General features: G+C 44.7%; 2 protein-coding genes and 1 long non-coding RNA gene across 5 annotated transcripts in view; 1 reads left to right on the forward strand and 2 right to left on the reverse strand.

Annotated features, from left to right (window-relative positions):
- The window catches only part of WDR26 (WD repeat domain 26), a 49,426-nt gene extending 47,516 nt beyond the window's left edge, over positions 1 to 1,910 (reverse strand). Inside the window, 1 exon segment of the mRNA NM_001435963.1 lies at positions 791 to 1,910. Within this exon segment, the coding sequence (NP_001422892.1) occupies positions 791 to 1,518 (728 nt within the window). The 5' untranslated portion in view covers positions 1,519 to 1,910.
- Positions 1,780 to 22,037, forward strand: part of CNIH3 (cornichon family AMPA receptor auxiliary protein 3) — a 333,831-nt gene continuing 313,573 nt past the window's right edge. Inside the window, exon 1 of one of the 3 annotated variants that reach the window (XM_077938594.1) lies at positions 1,780 to 1,975. The gene's annotated coding sequence lies outside the window, so the exon portion shown is untranslated. Of the gene's footprint in view, positions 1,976 to 2,111; positions 2,299 to 22,037 lie in introns of those variants that run through there. The other 2 variants (XM_077938597.1, XM_001095178.5) reach the window with 2 other exon arrangements.
- Positions 1,976 to 21,005, reverse strand: LOC144329668 (uncharacterized). Its single transcript, XR_013395284.1, has 2 exons — positions 20,926 to 21,005; positions 1,976 to 5,231 (listed from the first exon to the last, which is right to left on the reverse strand). It is a non-coding gene; the product is annotated as an uncharacterized LOC144329668 (long non-coding RNA).

Here is a 22,037-nt window from a genome sequence, read left to right on the forward strand (position 1 = left end):
TGTCCAAGGTCGCTGTCTACCCTCACCCTATGTTAGGTATACAAGGCCACCTAAATTGTATTTGAAAACAAATGATTCACCAGATCAGATGTCCCCTTTTCAGAGGCGATCATCTTCTTGGTATTAAACTGAGATTTCAGACTAGTTAGGGTTAGACCTCTTGTACACACACACAAGGGCCTTTAAACGACATCAACACTGTATCTTCATTATTCCCATCAGATTTATTCAACAACCTCTTTCCAAATGATCCCAGCCCCTCCGTTCCCATAAACACTTGTAGGTGATTGTCTTTCCTGATTGGTGGTTTGCTTGGGTTGTTGTCTGCCACGGTTGGGGGTGGGGAGGTGTCCCACAAAGATGCCTCCAAGATACACTTGAAAAACAAATCCTCCAAGGTTCATTATTTCCACTAGCTCTAATCCACCCCTCCCCCAACACAGAGAGGCACACTCCCGCATCTGTCTTTATTGACAGACAATTAAGCTCTGAAGGTGCGTGGGGAGAAGTCATTCTTTGGGTTTCTCCTACCCCTTCCTAACCCCTCAACCGCCTGTCTCGTCTCACAATTTGTCAGACTGATTAATTCTCCCCTATTTCCTTTCAGGTCCGCTCCTCCTCCCCGGTCGGCCTGTCTGAGCCACGTCCTCCTGTGTACTGGGCCCTGCGTGCCCAGCACTCATTCTCTTTAACCGAGCTCTTTCAAGCCCCCCTTCCCTCCTTCCCCTACCCCCCTGGAGCCTCCGTCCCTCGGTCTGTCCATCACCAGCTGCCGGTAAGGGATACTTACTTGAGCCCTAAGCCATTCAAGTGCTGTCCTATTAGCCTAATGACATCCTCATCTGACTGGGAGAGCCGCTTCTTCTTCTTGAGGCTGCTGCCCAGTTCTGGGGTGGCCAAGGAAGAGGAGGCGGCGGTGGTGGCGGAGGCAGCTGCGACGGTGGCTGAGGATGCGGCGGCCGCCCCGCCGGGAACCCCGTTATTGACATTCAGGCTGTTGCTATTGTTGCTGGCGGCGGAGGGGGCGGAAGGCAGGAGCCCATTGGCGTGGGCCAGGTCCCCCGCGGACGACGACGACGAGGGGGACGACTCCCCGTTCTGAGCCGACAGGCAGGCGAGTTCCGGGGTCTGTCCCTGGCCCCCGCCGCCCCCTCCTCCTCCGCCGCCGCCGCCGCCACCTCCTCCTCCTCCTCCTGCCCCGTTGGCCTGCATGATGCTGCCGCTGACCAGGCTGTGGCCGCTACTTCGGTGGGAGACAGCAGCGGCGGCGGGAGGGGCAGCAGCCGGGGGGAGTCCCACCACTACCACCACGGAGGAGGAGGAGGAGGAGGAGGACGACGACGAGGACGACGAGGACGGAGGGGAGAGGCCTGCTCTGCCTGCCGAAGCCCCGGGCTCTCCTGCTCCCTCCGCCGCCGAGGCTCGGGGTTTCTTCCGCGGGGGCGGGGAGGCTCCGCCGGTGTCCGAGTCGGAGGAGGAGGAAGCGGAGGCCAGAGTTTCCTCGCCGAGAGAGGCCGTGGTGGGAAGCCGGTGGGGCGAGGCGGGGGAGGGGAGGCGGGGGCCGGGGAGAGGGTCGGGGTAAGGGGGGCCGGGGAGGCGGGGAGGGGGTCAGGGTAGGAGGGTGGGGGTGAGAGGAGGGGGAGGAGGAGGAGGAGGAGGGGGAGAAGGAGGATCCGGGCCCTTTCCCCCCCCCCTCCCGGAGGCAGCTCGGGGTGCGCGGCCCGGGGGTCGCGCCTGGGGGCGCCGCGGGGCGGCTGCGGGGGCGCGGGGCCCGCCGCTGGGCTGAGCCCCGGCAGTGGCTGCGGCGGCGGCGGCGGCGGGCGGCAGCGGAGGCAGCTGCCGCCTCTGTCCTCGGGTCCGCTGCGCTCTGCTCCCTGGTGTGTTGATTCTTCCCCCAGCTGCTGCCTAATGGAGTCCAGGCGCTCGCGTCACAGGAAATGCCTATACTGCCCTCCTCACTCACTTCCGGTGGCAGGTATGGAACCTATAGGGGGCCTGTCACCCAGCACGTGCGCCGGGGCTGTCCCGGGGGTCAGGGGAGGGAGGCCAGCAGGCCGGCGGGGTCCGCCCCGACCCCGACCGCGACCCCGACTCCGATCCGATCCTATCCCCAGCCCCTCTCCGGCCTTTCCCCTTGCGCCCTGGCTCGGCTGACTCGGCGAGCAGTAAGTTCGTAACTGCTCTCCGAAGCCGGGCGTGCATGGGATGGCAGAGTTGGCGTGCGTGCGTGAGTCCACCAGTGTGGCCTGGGCATGTAAGGTGCGCGGAGGGACTGGACCTTCTCATCAGGTGCTGAAGGTGAGGGTGGAGCAGGAGGCGAGGTTCGGTAGCAAGAACTTACAGGCACAGGGCTGTAGTAGGCCCCTCTCTTAATGGTAACCAGGACCGAAATCGGGTTTCACAACCTACTTGTTTTAGGGTGGAAAAACTTGAATTTCCACAGCCAAGTGCCACACAGTTGCTGTACCCGGGGCCATCCCGGGAGCTGTGAGATAATGAGCCGGTGAGACTCTCTGCTCCACCCTGGGAAGGTGAGCTATTCTAGAGGAGCATATCTGATGGGGACAAGAAGTCCCAAAAAGGCTGTGTGGTGTGTAGAGAAGGGGAGGGACTCTACTGTTGAGGCTTCAGTATTTTAGCACTTGCCCAGCACCTCCTTCTCTCTTCCAGCTGCCTCTTGAGTCACTGCCCGGTTTAGGGAGCAGTAACATAAACCAAACAGTTGCCTCCAAAATACGCATTCTGAGGAGGATTCAGTCACCGATTCAGATCCAAGCTTGAAATTTTTACGTGGCATGTGAGCCTTCCGTGTCATCATGACTTACTAATTTATGTGAATGTAGAAATGCAACGACAAAGACTGGGCTGAATCTTAATCATTGGCAAATGGTGTGCATTATCCCCAAACAATTATGTGGTCGATAGCATATATACTCGATATGTACAAAGATTTTCTCAGAAATTAAAAGTCTTTCTCTGAAGTAGTTTTCCTGTGGGGAGGGGGAAAAAAACACCATAGGTTCTAATGAATACATCATACATCGCTGATATTTATTATACTAATAACTGAAAGTAAATTTGAGGCCTTTGGAGACAGTCGTTTGTATTTGGGAATACAAAAAAAGATGATGCTGATGAGAAATTAGTAAAGAATCCTGAGGTTTATGGATCCTCAGACAGGAAGAAGTAAGAGGAAGGTCAATGCAGGATCTTACAGGGATTTGGTTTTGTAGTTCTTATTGCTTAAATTTGCTTCCAGGTGGCAGCTGTAATTGCAAGGTGACTCACATACAGTGTTTATATTCACCTGAGGCCGACCTGAGTTCTAGTTGAGGTTCTTAGAGCTCTGTCACTGTATCCAGCAGAGCCTGAATTACTAGATAGTTAACACCCTCAGAAAGCCCTGTTTGTATATTAACTTTAGACAACCTTATTATTAAAAGTGTTGCTATTGTTTAGGCAAAATTTAATTTTTGCAAAATGGTTTATAATAATTTATTAGGCAACATTGAAGACTTGCTTCTGAATAAAGTCTGTAGGTTTTATAAAGGAAATCAGTCACTTAGTGGCAGCTACAGACAAAGCTCACACTTTTTAAAAATTAACAAAAGTAAAATGATGAAAAGTAAATTGGATTCCATTGCTATCTAAACTCTATATTCCAGTTTTTCTGCTTTTTAAGTAACCAACACTGCTTGTGGTAGAATTCTGAATTTATGAAGTCCCTTACAGAACATTTTTCTCTGTACTAAAACACAGCTTGAGAGTCTGTTATCTGAACTCTGGGTCTTTAGGTCTTTCTAGAGCCAAGTTTCAGGTCTATGTACAGATGAACAATTCTGAAATACACTCTACACACTGAGGAACCTTCAGTAACACCACATTACCTACAGAATAAAATCCAAATTGTGTCTTGCTCACCACAGGTTGGTTTCAGTCTTTCTTTTCAGCTTCATCTCTTATTTCTCCGCTTCAGGGACCCCATCTACTGTCCCCCAAATGTACTGACTCATTTCTTTTTCAGAGTCTTTGACTACACTCTCCCATCTTTTCTTCACCTGTCTGATTCCAGTCAATCTTTCAAGACTCAGCTCATTTCAAACCTCCTCAGAGGATCCTTTCCTGACTTCCACTCTCCTAGCCGTCATTGTGAGTGTCATTTATTAGGCTCCTCAATCGCGAAGGCTACTTGTGATGTAACTTGCTAAGACCCCTTCTTCAGGTCATCAGAGAGAAGCCTTTCTAGACTTCTGTCCCCCTGATTTACCTTCCCCTTTTCACCCTCCTCCTAAGAGAAGACTAAGATGGGTTTAGGAACAAAGGTCCAAGTTATCTTTTAGAAAAAAGAAATCAAGTGTATATTTTGATACTTGATTCATTTGTATTTGTTTCTGTACTGTTTTTAACAGGTCTCTATTTGACCCATATTGTGCTAGGTTCCAAATAAGAGGTAACTCCTTGTCCTTGAAATGGCAAACAAGCCTTTTTCACTTGTCTCACCTTTTTTCAGGGATGCTGTAGAATCAAGTATAGAGTAGGTAGTCGAACTAATTGACCTATAGGCCTTTCCAACTGTAAGAGGTCTGTGAACTGTATGAGACTCCCAACTAATGTACAAATTCCTTGAGGGCACAATCTGTATATTGTTCATATAATCCAGTTTTTTCAGCTCTTGGGTTGTGACCCATTTGTAAGTCATGAAATCCATTTAGTGGGCCATAATTTGTATTTTAAAAAATAATGTGGCAAAGTATAAAAGCATAGAAGATATCCAAGTGAATCACTCAAAAGAGGGGTGATTATTATTTTGTGAAATTTTTATTTGAATGACAGACACATGTCTATGCTTCACAAAGTAAAATATATTTCTTCTGTAGGCCATTGTCAAAAAAGTTTGAAAAACATTCATATAAGCCAGTCCAGACTAGACTAGAAGGCAACTCAAGAAATAGGTGTTGGATATATAAATGACAAATGACTAGTACTGCCCACGGTAGCTTTTTTTTTTTGAGACAGTGTCTCGCTCTGTTGCCCAGGCTGGAGTATGGTGGCACAATCTCAGCTCACTGCAAGCTCCGCCTCCTGGGTTCACGGCATTCTCCTGCCTCAGCCTCCCAAGTAACTGGGACTACAGGCGCCCGCCACAACACCTGGCTAATTTTTTGTATTTTTAATAGAGACAGGGTTTCACCATGTTAGCCAGGATGGTCTCGATCTCCTGACCTCGTGATCTCCCCACCTTGGCCTCCTAAAATGCTGGAATTACAGGCGTGAGCCACCGCGCAGGCCTTTTTTTTTTTTTTTAAATACAGATGCAGTCTCATTATGTTGCCCAGGCTGTTCTCAAACTCTTGAACTCAAGTGATCCTCCAGCCTTGGCCTCCCAAAGTGTTAGGATTACAGGTATGAGCCACCACTCCTGACCACAAGACAACATCTTAACTGTAAAAATTAAACTCTACCATATTTTAAAAAGCTGAGATAGTATAAATGTTTATAATAAAACATAAAACCAACATTTCTCACAAGTCTTTGTGACTAGTAGAGACTGTAGTTGTTCTGTCCAGATGTAAGTTTGGTATATCAACTTGGTGCTTAGCAACATCGATATTTAATTTTTAAAATTTTTGTTAGGAAGAGGTAGTTTTCAGATCTCAGGTGTCTTTGGGAAGGAATATTTTTATATTTATATCTCCAGCTTCATTCCTAGCTTTTCTTTGGGATGCTAAAATTGTCCAGCTGGACTTGGGCCTGGTTGGGATTGGGAGAATCCTGGAGAGCATGGTTCTTTTTTTTTTTTTTTTTTTTTTTTTTTTGAGACGGAGTCTCGCTCTGTCGCCCAGGCTGGAGTGCAGTGGCCGGATCTCAGCTCACTGCAAGCTCCGCCTCCCGGGTTCACGCCATTCTCCTGCCTCAGCCTCCCGAGTAGCTGGGACTACAGGCGCCCGCCACCTTGCCCGGCTAGTTTTTTGTATTTTTTTTTAGTAGAGACGGAGTTTCACCGTGTTAGCCAGGATGGTCTCGATCTCCCGACCTCGTGATCCGCCCGTCTCGGCCTCCCAAAGTGCTGGGATTACAGGCTTGAGCCACCGCGCCCGGCCCCTAGAGCATGGTTCTTGGGTCTGAACAGTTGGTCAGCTGATTGACTCCAGGCAAATCATTTAACTTTTGCAGCCCCTCAGGCATGTCATGTTTAAGTGGGGATAATGACATTGGCCTACCTGCCTGCTAGAGTTAATGTGTGGGTCATGAGATAACGAATATAACAAATATTTGGAAAAGTACTGTGTTGAAATATTTTAAAATAAAATTTAAATCCCTCTTCATTTAGAAAGGATTTGAGGCAGCTAAATGCAGAGGTATAAGATGGTTTTTTGGTTATGATTGTTTCTGAGCTGTGACTCTGTAGTCACTTTCTTTTTTTTTTTTTTTTGAGACGGAGTCTCGCTGTGTCGCCCAGGCTGGAGTGCAGTGGCCGGATCTCAGCTCACTGCAAGCTCTGCCTCCCGGGTTTTTACGCCATTCTCCTGCCTCAGCCTCCCGAGTAGCCGGGACTACAGGCGCCCGCCACCTCGCCCGGCTAGTTTTTTGTATTTTTTAGTAGAGACGGGGTTTCACCGTGTTAGCCAGGATGGTCTCGAACTCCTGACCTCGTGATCCGCCCGTCTCGGCCTCCCAAAGTGCTGGGATTACAGGCTTGAGCCACCGCGCCCGGCCTGTAGTCACTTTCTACTCAGCCCTGCATTCCTCTGTAGCTCTAGGCAGACGACTCTGAACATGGCTTCATATTGGCCTTCCATGAGTGGGTGAAGGGCATCTGGCAGTTTTACCTGCTATTCTATGCATGTTTCTCCAGTGCTTGCTTATTTTCCCCTTCTGCAAACATTCCGTTCATGCCATGGCCATTCAGTACAGTCCTGTAAGCAAGGGTAGGGGTGGCACACCAGGTGGATTTAAGCGCAAAGACAGGACGACTGCTTTGCCACAGGCGCCTTTACAACCAGCAGTTGTACACAGTTAGACATATTCACCTTCCTCTCAGTGGAAAACAGTCCTCTTCTCAGTAGCCGTCTCACGTTTTTGAGACCCATTTGGTATAAATAACAATGTCGCGGGAAATTTCCTGAAGGAACTGAAATGAACCATATAAATGAGATCGTTCTTTTCCTACCACACAGCTGGGATAGACTGCTTAGTTTGTACTTGCAGCTCTGATTTTGCAGTATGGGTTGTATTTAAAAAAAAAAAAACAAAAACATTTAACTCTCAGCTATGGGTACAAAGATAGTCACTAAAGCATTATTATTTAATTTTATTTATTTATTTATTTTTGAGATGGAATCTGGCTCTGTAGCCAGGCTGGAGTGCAGTGGTGCAATCTCGGCTCACTGCAAACTCAACCTCCCAGGTTCAAGTGATTCTCCTACCTCAGCCTCTCCAGTAGCTGGGACTACAGGTGCAGGCTACCATGCCCAGGTAATTTTGGTTTTTGTTTTTTTTGTTTTGTTTTTTGAGATGGAGTCTCGCTCTGTCGCCTAGGCTGGAGTGCAGTGGCGTGATCTTGGCTCACTGCAAGCTCCGCCTCCTGGGTTCACACCATTCTCCTGCCTCAGCCTTCAGAATAGCTGGGACTACAGGCACCTGCCACCACACCCGGCTGATATTTTGTATTTTTTTTGTTTTGTTTTGTTTTTTTTGAGACGGAGTCTTGCTCTGTCGCCAGTCTGGAGTGCAGTGGCGCGATCTGGGCTCACTGCAAGCTCTGCCTACCGGGTTTCACCCCATTCTCCTGCCTCAGCCTCCGGAGTAGCTGTGACTACAGGTACCCGCCACCACGCCTGGCTAATTTTTTGTATTTTTTAGTAGAGTCGGGGTTTCACTGCGTTAGCCAGGATGGTCTCTATCTCCTGACCTTGTGATCTGCGCGCCTCGGCCTCCCAAAGTGCTGGGATTACAGGCATGAGCCCCCGTACCCGGCCTGATTTTTTGTGTTTTTAGTAGAGATGGGGTTTCGCTGTGTTAACCAGGATGGTCTCGATCTCCTGACCTTGTGATCTGCCCGCCTCAGCCTCCCAAAGTGATGGGATTACAGGCGTGAACCACCACGCCTGGCCAATTTTGGTACTTTTAGTAGAGATGGGGTTTCACCATGTTGACCAGGATGGTCTTGATCTTTTGACCTCATGATCCGCCTGCCTCGACCTCCCAAAGTGCTGGGATTACAGGCATGAACCACCACGCCTGGTTGCATTATTATTATTACTTTTTTATTTTGAGTTAGGGTCTTACTCTGTTGTCCAGGCTGGAGTACAGTGGTGCAGTCATGGCTCACTGCAGCCTCAACCTCCAAAGTTCAAGTGATCTTTCCACCCCAGCCTCTTGAGTAGCTGGAACTACAGGTGCACACCACCACACCTGACTACTTTTTTTTTTTTTTTGTAGAGGCAGGGTCACCCTATGATGCCAAGGCTGATCTTGAACTCCTGGGCTCAAGCAGTCCTCCTGCCTTTGCCTCCCAAAGTGCTGGGATTACAGACATGAGCAATTGCTTCTGGCCTGAAGCATTAAGAGCAAAAAGAAAGTGCTAATCACCATGTGCTGACATGGATATTGTACCAAGATATGTTATTAAGTGAATAATGCATGTTACAAAACAGTGTGCCTAATATGATGCATTTTGGTAGATAAATTTATGTATATATGCACATTTTTTCTCTGGTGGGAAAGAAAAGCATAAACAGGGTTTCTCTTTGATGGATGGAGTGGGATAGGAAGGGGAGAAGTTCTTATTTTTCCATTTAATACTACTCCTTAGTGTTTGAATTTTACAGCTGTATACAGTATTAAGTATTTCTAAAAAGTGCCAAGGGGTTATTTGGGTTGTGAGATTGTATATAATTTGTCTTTCTTTTTATATTGATGTTATGCTTCTAAAGCACTCGTTTTTAAAAGAACACTCAATAAACATCAAAATGTTCATAATAAAAACATGCCAGATAAACATGCCATAATAAAAACATGCCAGATAAGGCAATGTTATTAAGTATATTTGACAGTTAAGTCTTTGTTTTTCTAAAATCTCCTTCTCATTACCCATACCTCTTATATTCTCAGACTGCCATCTCTGCACACACCCACCCCATCTCTCATTTGGTTAAGTTCATCTGGGGAATAAAGGGCAAAAAGACATTCCTATTTATTAACTTTGAAAAGCAGATAAATAATTAATAGCCCCAGGAGTCCCTGCATAGACTCTAACAGCAGGCCCTTTGGGCAGTCTTCCTTCTTCTCAGTTTCAAATGTGTTGTTCATCCCTCTGGCATTATGATAATCACAATAATCAATGGTAAAACACAATTATGACTGTTAACAAATTCTAATTATCATAAGAAAATGTTTCTGAATATGTGTATGCATCCCCTGTAGAGGTAATGGATCAATAACTAGGCATTTAAAACTGAAAAATTTTAAAGACTGTAGTAGATTATTCATAAAGTTTAAAAAATTGTTGAAGGGATGTCGAGGCTTCTTCAGTTAATTATTTTTTAAAATTATGCTCTTTACTAAATAATACTAAACGTATAGGCAAACATGAAATATTATAATAGCCTAAATTTTAAAAAATTTATTGAACGAAAGACCATGAATGTCAGTCATTACCAACAAAATGCAAAACAATAACTCAGCTTTTTGTGGCTAGTGGAGGGGTGCTTGGCCAACTGAGGACTAACAGAGTTTGGGAGATTTGTTGATTCCCTTAATTGTTTTTTTTTTTTTGAGACAGGGTCTTCCTTCATCGCTTAGGCAGGAGTGCGGTGGCACGATCATGGCTCACTGCACTCACCTTGAGGTGGGCTCAAGCAGTCCTCCCACCTCAGCCTCCCGAATAGCTGGGACCACAGTCACACACTACCACACCTGGCTAACTTTTTGTAGAGACGAGGTCTCCCCGTGTTGCCCAGGTTGGTCTTAAACTCCTGGGCTCAAATAATTCTCCTGCCTTGGCCTCCCAGAGTGCTGGGATTATAGGCAAGAGCCTGGCCTTTCTTACTGGGGTTTGAATCATCACACATAAGAGTAGCCTTTCTCTATAAATTCCTGAAAAATAAGGATGTACATTTTCTGCTACACCTCTGACCCCTTATTTCAGAATGTCTTTTTCTCTGTCCCCAGATTATTGACAAATACTGTGGCATAGAAGTAGATGTTTTTAAGGTTTAGCCAAAGTGTCAACAACGCTGTTCTTTTTCATTTTGTTTCCTAGTGTCCACTTGTTCCATTCTTAGCCTTTTTTTTTTTCCCTGCAATGGTGTATGTCCACAGCAGGGCTTCTGTGATAATGAAATAATAGAGCTAACACTGGGAAGACAGGGTTGTAAGTGCTTTACATATATTGTACTCTTTTAATCTTCCCATCAACCTTATTAAGGCTGTATTTTCATTAGCTGCATTTTACAGGTGAGAAACTGAAGCACAGAAAACTTGAGGTCATACAGCTGATGTGTGGCTCCAGAGTCGTGTTCTCAGCCGCTTCATTACATGACTTTTCGGAGACGGCTTGTGTTAGTCCGAAAAGTAGCCACTGTTTAAATTCCTTATGGGTTAAAAGAAAAAATGGAGCAAATCGTATACATTCATTTTTGAACTTTTCCCTTTTTGGGTATATGAAACCTCGGCTCCTCACCTTTGAAGCTTGTCTCATTTCATTAACCTAGTTAGTAGTAGGTAAGTATGCCCGTTAGGGACACTAAAAGATTTTCTTTCCTCCAGAAGCTATCACAGGGGGTACCTGGATGCTTTGTGCCAAAGGTATAGTTCATTTCTTCAAGAAATCCTTGTTGAAACAGATATTATGTCCAGTAGGGATAGCACACTAAGCTAGGCGTTAACTTGGAGATTTATCAGTTTAGGACACTTCACCTTGAAATGGCAAAGGAAGGTGAGAAGGAGGAAATGAATTTTCTTTCCCTGTGAATTGAGAAGTCTCCCAAATCTGGAGGGCTTCCTGGGAGACACAATAAATCAGAAGGCCCTAGCAAGGTTTATATTTACAAGTACTTGCATCTATCTAATGAGGGTTTCTAAACTGTGTAGGCCTGTAGTAGTCTAGATCCCTGCAATAAGAGCCAGACTTGATTTATACAGGAATTCATACTTGATTACTCCATTAGCAGCTCCAGCTAGGTCAGCTGGCAAAGGAAGCCACAGATACCTAACTGAGATGAGGCTTGATAGCATAAGCTTAATATTCGAGGGACAAGACAGAAAAGGTCAGCTCAGGGAGAATATAGGAGCTTCTTTTAAGAGTCTTCTGTTTTAGACAAATCAGCCAGGCTACTTAGAGCCCTTACCTTGGCATATACCCCAAAGAATATAGGTAAATGATTGCTCTGCCCTATCTAGGTTCATCTAGGTTCTTTATATATATATATATTATATAAAATATATATATTATATGTAATATATATTATATATAATATATAAATAAACATGTTATATATAATATAATATATAAGTAAATATATGTTATATATAATATATAATATACATAATGTATAATTTATATAATATATAATATATAAATAAATATATGTATAAAAAATATATATATTTATATATTTAGGCTGCTTCTCTGAGAGTAGACACACTGTCGCCTGTGCTGGTCAGTGTGCAGATGTGATTTGGGATGTCCTCTGTTTCAGAGACTGCTTGATAGTGAGGGGATAGCCAAGATGATTTCTTGAGGTCCCTGTAGCCTAGGGATTCAGTGTTTGTGGAATCTGCCTTGCTATTACATAATGTTATTTGATTAGCCCAGGTATGGGCAGAAGAGAAGAGTAATAAATAGGCAAACAGATAAAACCTTGGATTTGTTCTAGATTTTTAAAAAGTTTTATTATGCAGTATTTTAAACATACATAAAGGTAAAGAGATGATGTAGCAACTCTCATGTCCCCACCACCGTCCAGCTATGATAGCTATCAACTCATCTATGCTTGTGTTATCTGTCTTCTCTCCTGATTATTTTGAAGTAAATCCAGGATATTATTTATTTATAATATATTTACTTATATTTCAGTATGTAGCTCTAAAAGATAAAACCTCCTTTTGAAAATATTGCCTTAATACCATCATCACACCTAAAAAATTAGTATTGTCATCAGATATGCAGTTAATCTCAAATTTTTCTGACTGTCTCACCATTTCTTTTAACAGTTGGCTTGTATGAAGCCGGATCTAAAAAAGGCCCACGTGTGGCATTTGGTTTATTTTATTTTATTTTTTTTTATTTTTGAGACAGAGTCTCGCCCTGTTGCCTAGGCTGGAGTGCAGTGGCACAATCTCGGCTCTCTGCAACCTCTGCCTCTGGGTTCAAGTGATTTTCCTGCCTCAGTCTCGTGAGCAGCTGGGACTATAGGTGCATGCCACCACACCCAGCTAATTTTTGTATTTTCAGTAGAGGCGGGGTTTCACCATATTGGCCAGGCTGGTCTCAAACTCCTGATCATGTGATCCACCCTTCTTCGCCTTCCAAAGTGCTGAGATTACAGGCATGAGCCACCGCGCCCAGCTGTTTTTGTTTGTTTGTTTGTTTGTTGTTGTTTTTTTTTTTTTGAGACAGAGTCTTTCTCTGTCACACAGGTTGGAGTGCAGTGGTGCAGTCTCGGCTCACTGCAACCTTCGACTCGCAGGTTCAAGCGATTCTCCTGCCTCAGCCTTTTGAATGGATGGGATTACAGGTGTGCATCACCATGCCCGGCTAATTGTTGTATTTTTAGTATAGATGAGGTTTCACCATGTTGGTCAGGCTGGTCTCAAACTCCTGACCTCGTGATCTGCCTGTCTCGGCCTCCCAAAGTGCTGGGATTACAGGTGTAAGCCACCATGCCCGGCCCCAGTTTTTTTTTAGTAAACATCTTTATTAAAGTATAATATGTAGAGAGGAGTATATACATCCTTAATTGTACAACTCGGTTTTTTCTAGTGAACATACCTGTGAAACCATCACCCAGGTCATGAAATAGAACATTACCAGGACCCCAATAGTATCTTATTGTAGTTTTAATTTGCATTTCTCTGATGACTAATGGTGTGTGTATATTAATACAAAAGTGTATGTATATGTAGGTCTACATGTAGGTCTACATATATGTAGACCTACATATATGTAGGTCTATATACATTTTTTTGCTATTTGGATGTTTTCTTTTGTGAAGTGCTTTTTCAAATCTTTTGCTTGTTCCTCCTCTTTTAAGATTGTGTTGCCTTTTGGCCGGGCGTGGTGGTGGCTCACACCTATAATCTCAGCACTTGGAGAGGCCAAGGTGGGTGTGTCACCTGAGGTCAGGAGTTCAAAATCAGCCTGGCCAACATGGTGAAACCCTATCTCTACTAAAAATATGAAAATTAGCTGGGCATGGTGGCACATGCCTGTAATCCCAGCTACTTGGGAGTCTGAGGCAGGAGAGTCCCTTGAAACTGGGAGGCAGAGGTTGCAGTGAGCTGAGATCATGCCACTGCTTTCCAGCTTGGACGACAGAGTCTAGATGTTGTGAGTCCTTTGTTGGTTGTATGTACTGCAAATTTGTTTTCCCTTTGTGTGGTTTGCTTTTGCTTTCTTAATGTTGTCTTGATGAACAGTAATTCTTAATGAAATCCAGTTCATCAGTTGTTCTCTTTATGGTTTGTGCTTTTTGTGTTTTACTTTAGAAGTCATTTCTTGTCTGCAAGGGCATAAAGATATTCTCCTGTGTTACATCCTCTAGAAGTTTCAATGTTTTGCCTTTCATGTTTATGTCTACAACCATTCTGGAATTTAGTTTTCTGACTGGTGTGAGGTAGGGGCCACAGTTCATTGTTTTTCCATGTGAATGTCCACTTGACCCACACCACAGGGTAAAGAAAATCCTTTCCCCTCTGTCTTGCAGTGGTGTTGTTGTAAATTAGAGCACTGTACATGTGTGGGTGTGTTTCTAAACTCTGCTCAATTGCTGTATTCACATATCTTTATGTTTTAACTGGCAGAAGTTTGTGCTAATACCATACTGACTTACTTGCTGCTGTAATCTTATAATAAGTTTGCCATTTGGTAGTATAATTATTTCAACTTTTTTTTTTTTTGTCAGTATCGTCTTGGCTATTCTTGGCCCTTTGCACTTCATGTAAAGTATAGACTTATCAATTTCCACAAAAAATTTTGTGAAATTTTGATTGGAACTGCATTAAATCTTTGGGTCAATTTGGGGAGACTAGACATCTTTATAACATCGAATCTTTGTGTCTAGGAATATGGCATGTTTCTCTACTTATATAGTTCTTTAAGTCTTTAATTTTTCTTAGTAATGTTTCATGGTTTTCTGTGTAGAAGTCTTGTACATCTTTTGTTAGATTTATTCCTGGTTATCGGATGTTTTTTGATGCTAACGTAAATGGTATGTTTAAAATTTCATTTTTCCTCTTCCTGTCCTAATGTTAAGACTGTCAACAGGGACTTCATCATCAAAGATGAACGCCCACATCAGTAGTATTCTTTAGTCTTGAGTTAAGGAGCTTCATTTAAGAGTCTACTGTTAAAAGACTCAAATTAAGTCTAAATTCCACTTAGAAATAATTTAACGATACAGCTGCTGTTTCATTTTTTTTTTTTTTTTTTTTTGAGATGGAGTCTCGCTCTGTCACCCAGGCTGGAGTGCAGTGGCCAGATCTCAGCCCACTGCAAGCTCCGCCTCCTGGGTTTATGCCATTCTCCTGCCTCAGCCTCCCAAGTAGCTGGGACTACAGGCGCCCGCCACCTCGCCCGGCTAGTTTTTGTATTTTTTTTTTTAGTAGAGACGGGGTTTCACCGTATTAGCCAGGATGGTCTCAATCTCCTGACCTCGTGATCCGCCCGTCTTGGCCTCCCAAAGTGCTGGGATTACAGGTTTGAGCCACCACGCCTGGCCGTGTTTCATTGTTTTTAAAGGATCAGATTTAAATTCCCCCTTTGGAAGCACTGGGAAGAGGGGGACTCAAAGAAGTCTATCTAGATGAGGAAAGAAAGAGTCTTCTGGGCAGAACTCATCCTAAGGGAGCTGGAGCCAGACTGGACCCAGCTGAGCCTGTAACAAAGCCCTGAGGGAGAGAGGGTAGATGGTGTTGGTCATTCATTTGCCTTCTACCCTGGGTGCCCATGGACTCATAGCTCATCTCAGTCCTTTGCAAGTAAAAATGTAAAGAACTTTTAGGAACTGTGTTAGGGTTATCCCGAGAGACAGAACCAATAGGATAGATCTAGATCTATAGATATATGAGAGGGGGTTTATTAGGGAATTGGCTCACTGGATTCTGGAGGCTGAGAAGTCCCTCAATAGGGCATCTGCAAGCGGGAGCCCCTGGGATGCTGGTAGTGTGGCTCAGTCCAAGTCTGAAAGCCCTAGAACTAGGGAAGCTGATGGTGTACTTCTCATCTGAAGTCAAAGGCCCAAGAAGCTAGGGGGCTGCTGGTGTAAGTTGCTGGTGTAAGTCTTGGAGTCTCAAGGCCAAAGAGCCTGGAGTTCTGATGACTGAGGGCAGGAGGAGGAGAGTGTCCCAGCTCCAGGAGAGAGGAAATCCTTTTCTCTCCTTTTTTTGTTCTATCTGGGCCCCTAGCCAGTTGGATGGTGTCCGCCCACATTGAGGGTGGGTCTTCCCCACTCAGTCCACTGACTCACATACCAGTCTCCTGTGGAAACCCTGGCAGACACGCCCAGAAACAGTGCTTCACCAGTTCTCTATTCCTTAATCCAGTCAAGTTGGCACCTAAAATTAACCATCATAGTGGTAATTTCAGAAAACACTGGACATACGCTGTACCTGCCTTTGATGTCATATTACAAAGAGGGTATTGTCCCTTACCTTATGATAACCCCCACTGCTTTGGCACCTTATGGCAGGACCACCAGAGGTATCCTCATGGCCAGTAGGAGTGATGGTAGTAGAAATAATAGCTGGCATTTATTCAGTGCCTGCTCTGCTTCAGGCGCTATTATGAGTACTTTATAAATATTAACCCATTTAATCGTCACAAGCACCTCCACAAGGTAGGCTAGAGGTTAATGAAAATAATAATAATAATATATATATTTTTTTACCAGGGTGGAAACTAAGGCACAGAGGGGCTAAATAATTTGCCCAGGGTCACACAGCTCATCAAGGGCAAAGCCAGGATTCCAACCTAAGCTGGCAGTCACTAGAGCCCATGCTCTTAACATTATATAGTCTTTCACTAGAGCCCATGCTCTTAACATTATATAGTCTTTCACTAGAGCCCATGCTCTTAACATTAGTCTTTCAAGTGGCAGCAGCAGATGGGGGCGCTGGAGTAGGAGAAAATGGATAAACTCAGCCAGGCATGGTGGCGGATGCCTGTAGTCCCAGCTGCTTGGGAGGCTGAAGTGGGAGGACTGCTTGAGCCCAGGAGGTTGAGGCTGCAGTGAGCTATGATCGTGCCACTGTACTCCAGCCTGGACAACACAGCAAGATCCTGTCTCTCAAAAAACACAAAAAAACCATCAGAAATAAACTGGACATCCTCACAGAGTGTCTTGATAGATAGCCGACTGTACTTGCTTTTGAGCACCTGTGAGGTGTGCCTTGAGGACTGTCAGAATTATCTTGGAATGGAAGTGGGGCTACTTTAGAAGAGGCTGGGGTTAAATTAACAGTTAAAGTCAAGAAAAATGAAACATAGGGGAGGTAATTATAATTTGATCTTTAGATCAGATTCAGACTTAAGAAATATTACATTCATTGATTTTTTTTTCAAGTTTGTCACCTTAAAGTTTCCTTGGAGTAAGTGGGATCATGACTTCTGGTCTGTTCTTTCTCTGAGGTGACAGGCACATCTATATTTAGACCAATAGTCATGTGTTCGTGGTGATGGATCAGTGTGTGCCTCCCAAAATGGCCGTGCAGTGCAATCCCACGTGTATTGTTATGAACAGATAAATCACCAGCACTGCAGATTTGATGTACACACACCAGAGGGACTTCTGTACGCATTTACTTATTCAGCAGATAAACTCATATTTATGCTAGGACCATAGATAGCCACTTGGGCAAGTGTCCATGAGCTCACGCAAGCAAGCAGACTCAGATTCAGTCAGCTCACAGGCAGAGTGAATTTAGAACTCCAGAGGCCTTGTGCCTGCCTGAGAGCTATTCATTTCCATGAAGAATGTCACAGTTTCTCCCACTGACACGAATCAGAAACTGGGATTCTCTTTTTTTTTTTGAGATGGAGTTTCGCTCTTTTTGCCCAGGCTGGAGTGCAATGGCATGATCTCAGCTCACTGCAACCTCCGCCTCTCGGGTTCAAGCGATTCTCCTGCCTCAGCCTCCCAAGTAGCTGGGATTACAGGTGCCTGCCACCACGCCCGGCTAATTTTTTGTATTTTTATTAGAGATGGGGTTTCACCGTGTTGGCCAGGATGGTCTTGATCTCTTGACCTCATGATCCACCTGCCTTGGCCTCCCAAAGTGCTGGGATTACAGTTGTGAGCCACTATGCCCAGCCAGATTCTCTTTAACCCCATTCATTCTTTCACCTCCCGCATCTCCTGTGTTACTAAGCTCTATTGATCCTACCCTTTTAATAGCTTTTAATCTGTCTCCTCTCATCTCCATTGCCACTAATAGTTTGGGTTTACATTTTTTTCTTCCACCTGGATTGGACTATAGCTTCCTGAATGTTTTGTTCCTTTCTCTAATTTGTTGCTGTCACTGCTACCAAAATTATCTTTTTTTTTTTTTTTTTTTTTTTTCCAAGAGAGGGGTCTTGCTGTGTCACCTAGGCTGGAATGCAGTGGGGCAATCATAGCTCACTGCTGGCTTGAATTTCCAGGCTCAAGTGATCCTCCCACCTCAGCCTCCTGAGCTGGGACTACAGGCATGCACCACCACCCCCGGCTACAAAATTATCTTTATAAAGCATGAAACCATTATGTCACTTCCCTACTTAAAACTGTATAAAATGATTTCAGTGGCCCTCACCGCTTAGATGATAAAATCTAAGGTCCAGGTACTGGTCTGCATGGCTCCATAAGAACTGGCCTATGCCTCTCTTTGGAGGCCCAGTCTCCCTCAAGTCCCTCACCTGTGGCTCCAGTCACACCAGACCACTTGGGGCTCCCGGAACCCGTGGCTTGCTTTCAGACTCGGTGCCTTTGTTGCAGTGTTTCTCAGATGCCTTACCTGCTACCCCTCTTCTCATTCTTGTCCTTTTGGCCAGCTCTTAACTTTCCTTAGAGATTACCCTCATACCCAAACCCAGATAGTATAAGGGTAATCTCTAGGGAAAGTTAAGAGCTTGAAATGCTTCTTCAAGCATTTCTTCTACCACATTGTATTCTGTAATGCCTGCTTCCCTGGTGGGGACCTAGTAGGGTCCTTGAAGGAAGATCTTACTCCTCATCGTATTTCCAGTACACCACAGGCACTTTGTGGATATTTGCTAAATGGATTCTTCCATTCATCCAACCGTCCATTCGTTCTTTCAACACACACACACACGTGTATACACATACACACACACACACACACACACACATACACATATGTATATATTATTGGGAAGCCCCCTGAGCCAGAATAGGTTCAGGGACTCCCTCAAAAAATATTTTTTGAGCGCTTGTTGTATGTAAGACACTTCTAGGTGCTAGAAATATGCAGTGAACAGGACACAAAATCTTTATTTCCATGGAGCTTATATTCTTATAAGCTTACACAAACTTATATTCTAGTCTTATATTGTGTCTTCCAGGGAAGACCAGTAAAAAGAAAGAAATAAACAGGAAATGTATTAGGTGGTGTGACGGTGTGAAGGTGTGATGTGCTAGGCAGAGAATTAAAGTAGGGTCACATGATACAGTGCTTGGGAAGACCCTGTCTACCTAATGCCCAGGGAGGGCCTCTCTCAGGGGTACCCTTGAGGCTGAGATCTGAATGAACTGCTCTTGTGAAGATCAGGGTAAAGAGCATTCCAGGCAGAGGGAACAGATAATACAAAGGACTTAGGGTAAGAATGAACTGACTTTTAGAATAAACACCCTGGTTAGCTAAAGCCAGGGCATTAAAAGGACACAATGAAGAAAACGCCTTTAGGGGGAGATAGAACTGAAGAGAGATCATAGCTGGTTCTGGAACCAAAGGTAAATTATTCTTTAAGACATAGTAGATACTTATTGGCAGCTGCTAATAGCAAAATTAAAAAGGTCCTGTTCATAACTGATGCACAAAAGTACTTAGGAATGTAGGGAGCAGACACCCCTTCCACATTTCACTTGGAGCCATGCGATCTGTGTCATGATGGCCTGTGTGAAGAAGCCACCAGTTATAGTTCATGTGGGTTTCCATTATTCTTTGGGCCTTCACTTTGCCAAAGGCACACAGTTAATATAACCACAAGAATGTGAACACTTTTATTTGTTCTGAAATATGCTTTTAACCTTTACAGTGGGAAAGGCCCTTAATTTATCTATTCCTTGTTATTTTCCAGCCTTATATTTTCTATTTCCTTTCTGTGCTCCCTGAAAAACGAGATGCCATGTCTAAAATCCCGTGTGCCTTTGTGCAGGGCAAAGCCATGTCCTCGTGCACAGTCATGGGGCATGGCCGAGGATTATATAAGAAGAGCTGTTCCTAGTGCAGTTGGCGCCTGCAGGAAACCATGATGTGGCATCTACAAAGCTCATCGCAGGTAGGCTGAGCATGAACTTGCTAAGCAAGAGCTGTGGCTCAGGGCAGCCTCTTGGTCAGCTTTGTTCTGACTCAGAATTATTCCCTTGAAACGCTGGGTTTGGGTTCAAAAGACGCAAGAGTTCTGTTTCATAGAGGGGTGCTCCTGCCGGAGTCATGATGTACTAGAGATCCACACTTTTTTTCTCTCCCCAGTGGGTGGGTAGATATTAGAAACTGGATCTGCTCTGATGAAAGTGTTCCAATTCTTGTGGTTATATTAACCAGATAGCTTGGTCACACCAAGGCCATGTCTAGACAATGTAATAGAGCCTGCTATGGCACAATGATCTAGTTTTGTTTTTCATTTAATTATGTTCCTTGTTATTCTTGTGAGTATTGACTATCTAGAAAACTTATTCATCCATATGCCATATTTTAGGATTGAAAGGAATTTTGGACCTCTAAACTTTTCAGACAATGCAACTGAGTCACAGAATGATTAGGTCTTTGGCCCAGGGGAAGAAACTAGGTTGGTATCAGCTGGGTTTAACAGTCTTGGCTCCCTGACTTCCAGAACAGTTCTATCCCCAGTCAGATTGTTTCTAGTTAGTAAAGGAGGGTAGCAAAGTGGTGACCTGATGACTTTTTCTTTTAAGCTAATAGTCCATATTTAAAAATTAAAAGATTACATATAGGAATCCGGACTTCTGGTTTCTCAAATGAAGACTTGGATCCACACTTCTGAAAAACAGATGGTTGGCATTCACAGTGGCTTCTGCTTTTATACAGGTTATGCGCTTTTCAAATTACCAGAGTCGCCATGCTTCCCTATTGCCTCCCAGATATTGAGGTTGACTGTCAGTTGCCATTTGTGGTACTATTGTATTTATTTTTACTTTTGAAATTCATCCATGTTACACTATTATTTTTCTAATAGTAGAATTAAAACAAAAGTGAACTATTTCCTTTATCACTATCTTTTCTTTTTTTTTTTTTTTTTTTTTAGATGGAGTCTCGCTCTGTTGCCTGGGTTGGAATGCAGTGGCACGATCTCGGCTCACTGCAACCTCCACCTCCTCGGTTCAAACAATTCTCCTGCCTCAGCCTCCCAAGTAGCTGGGATTACAGGCGCGCACCACCACGCCCGGCTAATTTTTGTATTTTTAGTAGGGACGGGGTTTCACCATGTTAGGCAGGCTGGTCTCAAACTCCTGACCTCAAGTGATCCACCCGCCTCGGCCTTCCAAAGTGCTGGGATTATAGGCCTGAGCCACTGTGCGCAGCAAAGTGGACTGTATTTCAAGAAGAAATGGATATTTTAAAAAGTAAAGTGTTGGCCAGGCACGGTGGCTCATACCTGTAATCCCAGCACTCTGGGAGGCTGAGGTGGGCAGATCACGAGGTCAGGAGATCCAGACCATCCTGGCTAACACAGTGAAACCCCATCTCTACTAAAAATACAAAAAAATTAGCCAGCTGTGGTGGCGGACACCTGTAGTCCTACCTACTCGGGAGGCTGAGGCAGGAGAATGGCGTGAACCCAGGAGGCAGAGCTTGCAGTGAGCAGAGATTGTGCCACTGCACTCCAGCCTGGGCGACGGAGCGAAACTCCATCTCAAAAAAAAAAAAAAGTAAAGTGTTTCAGGGCCAAAAGAATATAGTTTAAGATTATGGCCGGGTGCAATGGCTCACGCCTGTAATCCCAGCACTTTGGGAGGCCGAGGCGGACAGATCATCTGAGGTCGGGAGTTTGAGACCAACCTGACCAATGTGGAGAAACCCCATCTATACTAAAAATACAAAATTAGCCAGTCGTGGTGGCACATGCCTGTAATCCCTACTACTTGGGAAGGCTGAGGCAGGAGAATCACTTGAACCCGGGAGGCGGAGGTTGCACTGAGCTGAGATTGCACTCCAGCCTGGGCAACAGAACGAGACTTGGTCTCAAAAAAAAATATATATATATATATATATATATGTATATAATATACACATATAATATGTATATATAACGTGTGTATATATTTTTTTATTTTAGGGAGACACAGTCTCTCTCTGTCATTCAGGCTGGAGTGCAGTGGTGTGATCATGGCTCACTGCAGCCTCAACTTCCTGGATTCAACCCATCTTCCAATCCTTCCACCTTAGCCCTCCTGAGTAGCTGGGTCCACAGACATGAGCCACCATGCCTGGCTTTTTGTTGTTGTTGTTTTGTTGGAACAGTTTCTCACAATGTTGCCCAGGCTGGTCTTGAACTCCTAGGCTCACACGATCCTCCTGCTTTGGCCTCCCAAAGTGTTGGGGTTACAGGCGTGAGCCACTCTACCTAGCCTCAAGATACT

The sequence above is a fragment of the Macaca mulatta genome, chromosome 1 (genome assembly GCF_049350105.2).
Source record: "Macaca mulatta isolate MMU2019108-1 chromosome 1, T2T-MMU8v2.0, whole genome shotgun sequence".
Lineage (NCBI taxonomy): Eukaryota > Metazoa > Chordata > Mammalia > Primates > Cercopithecidae > Macaca > Macaca mulatta.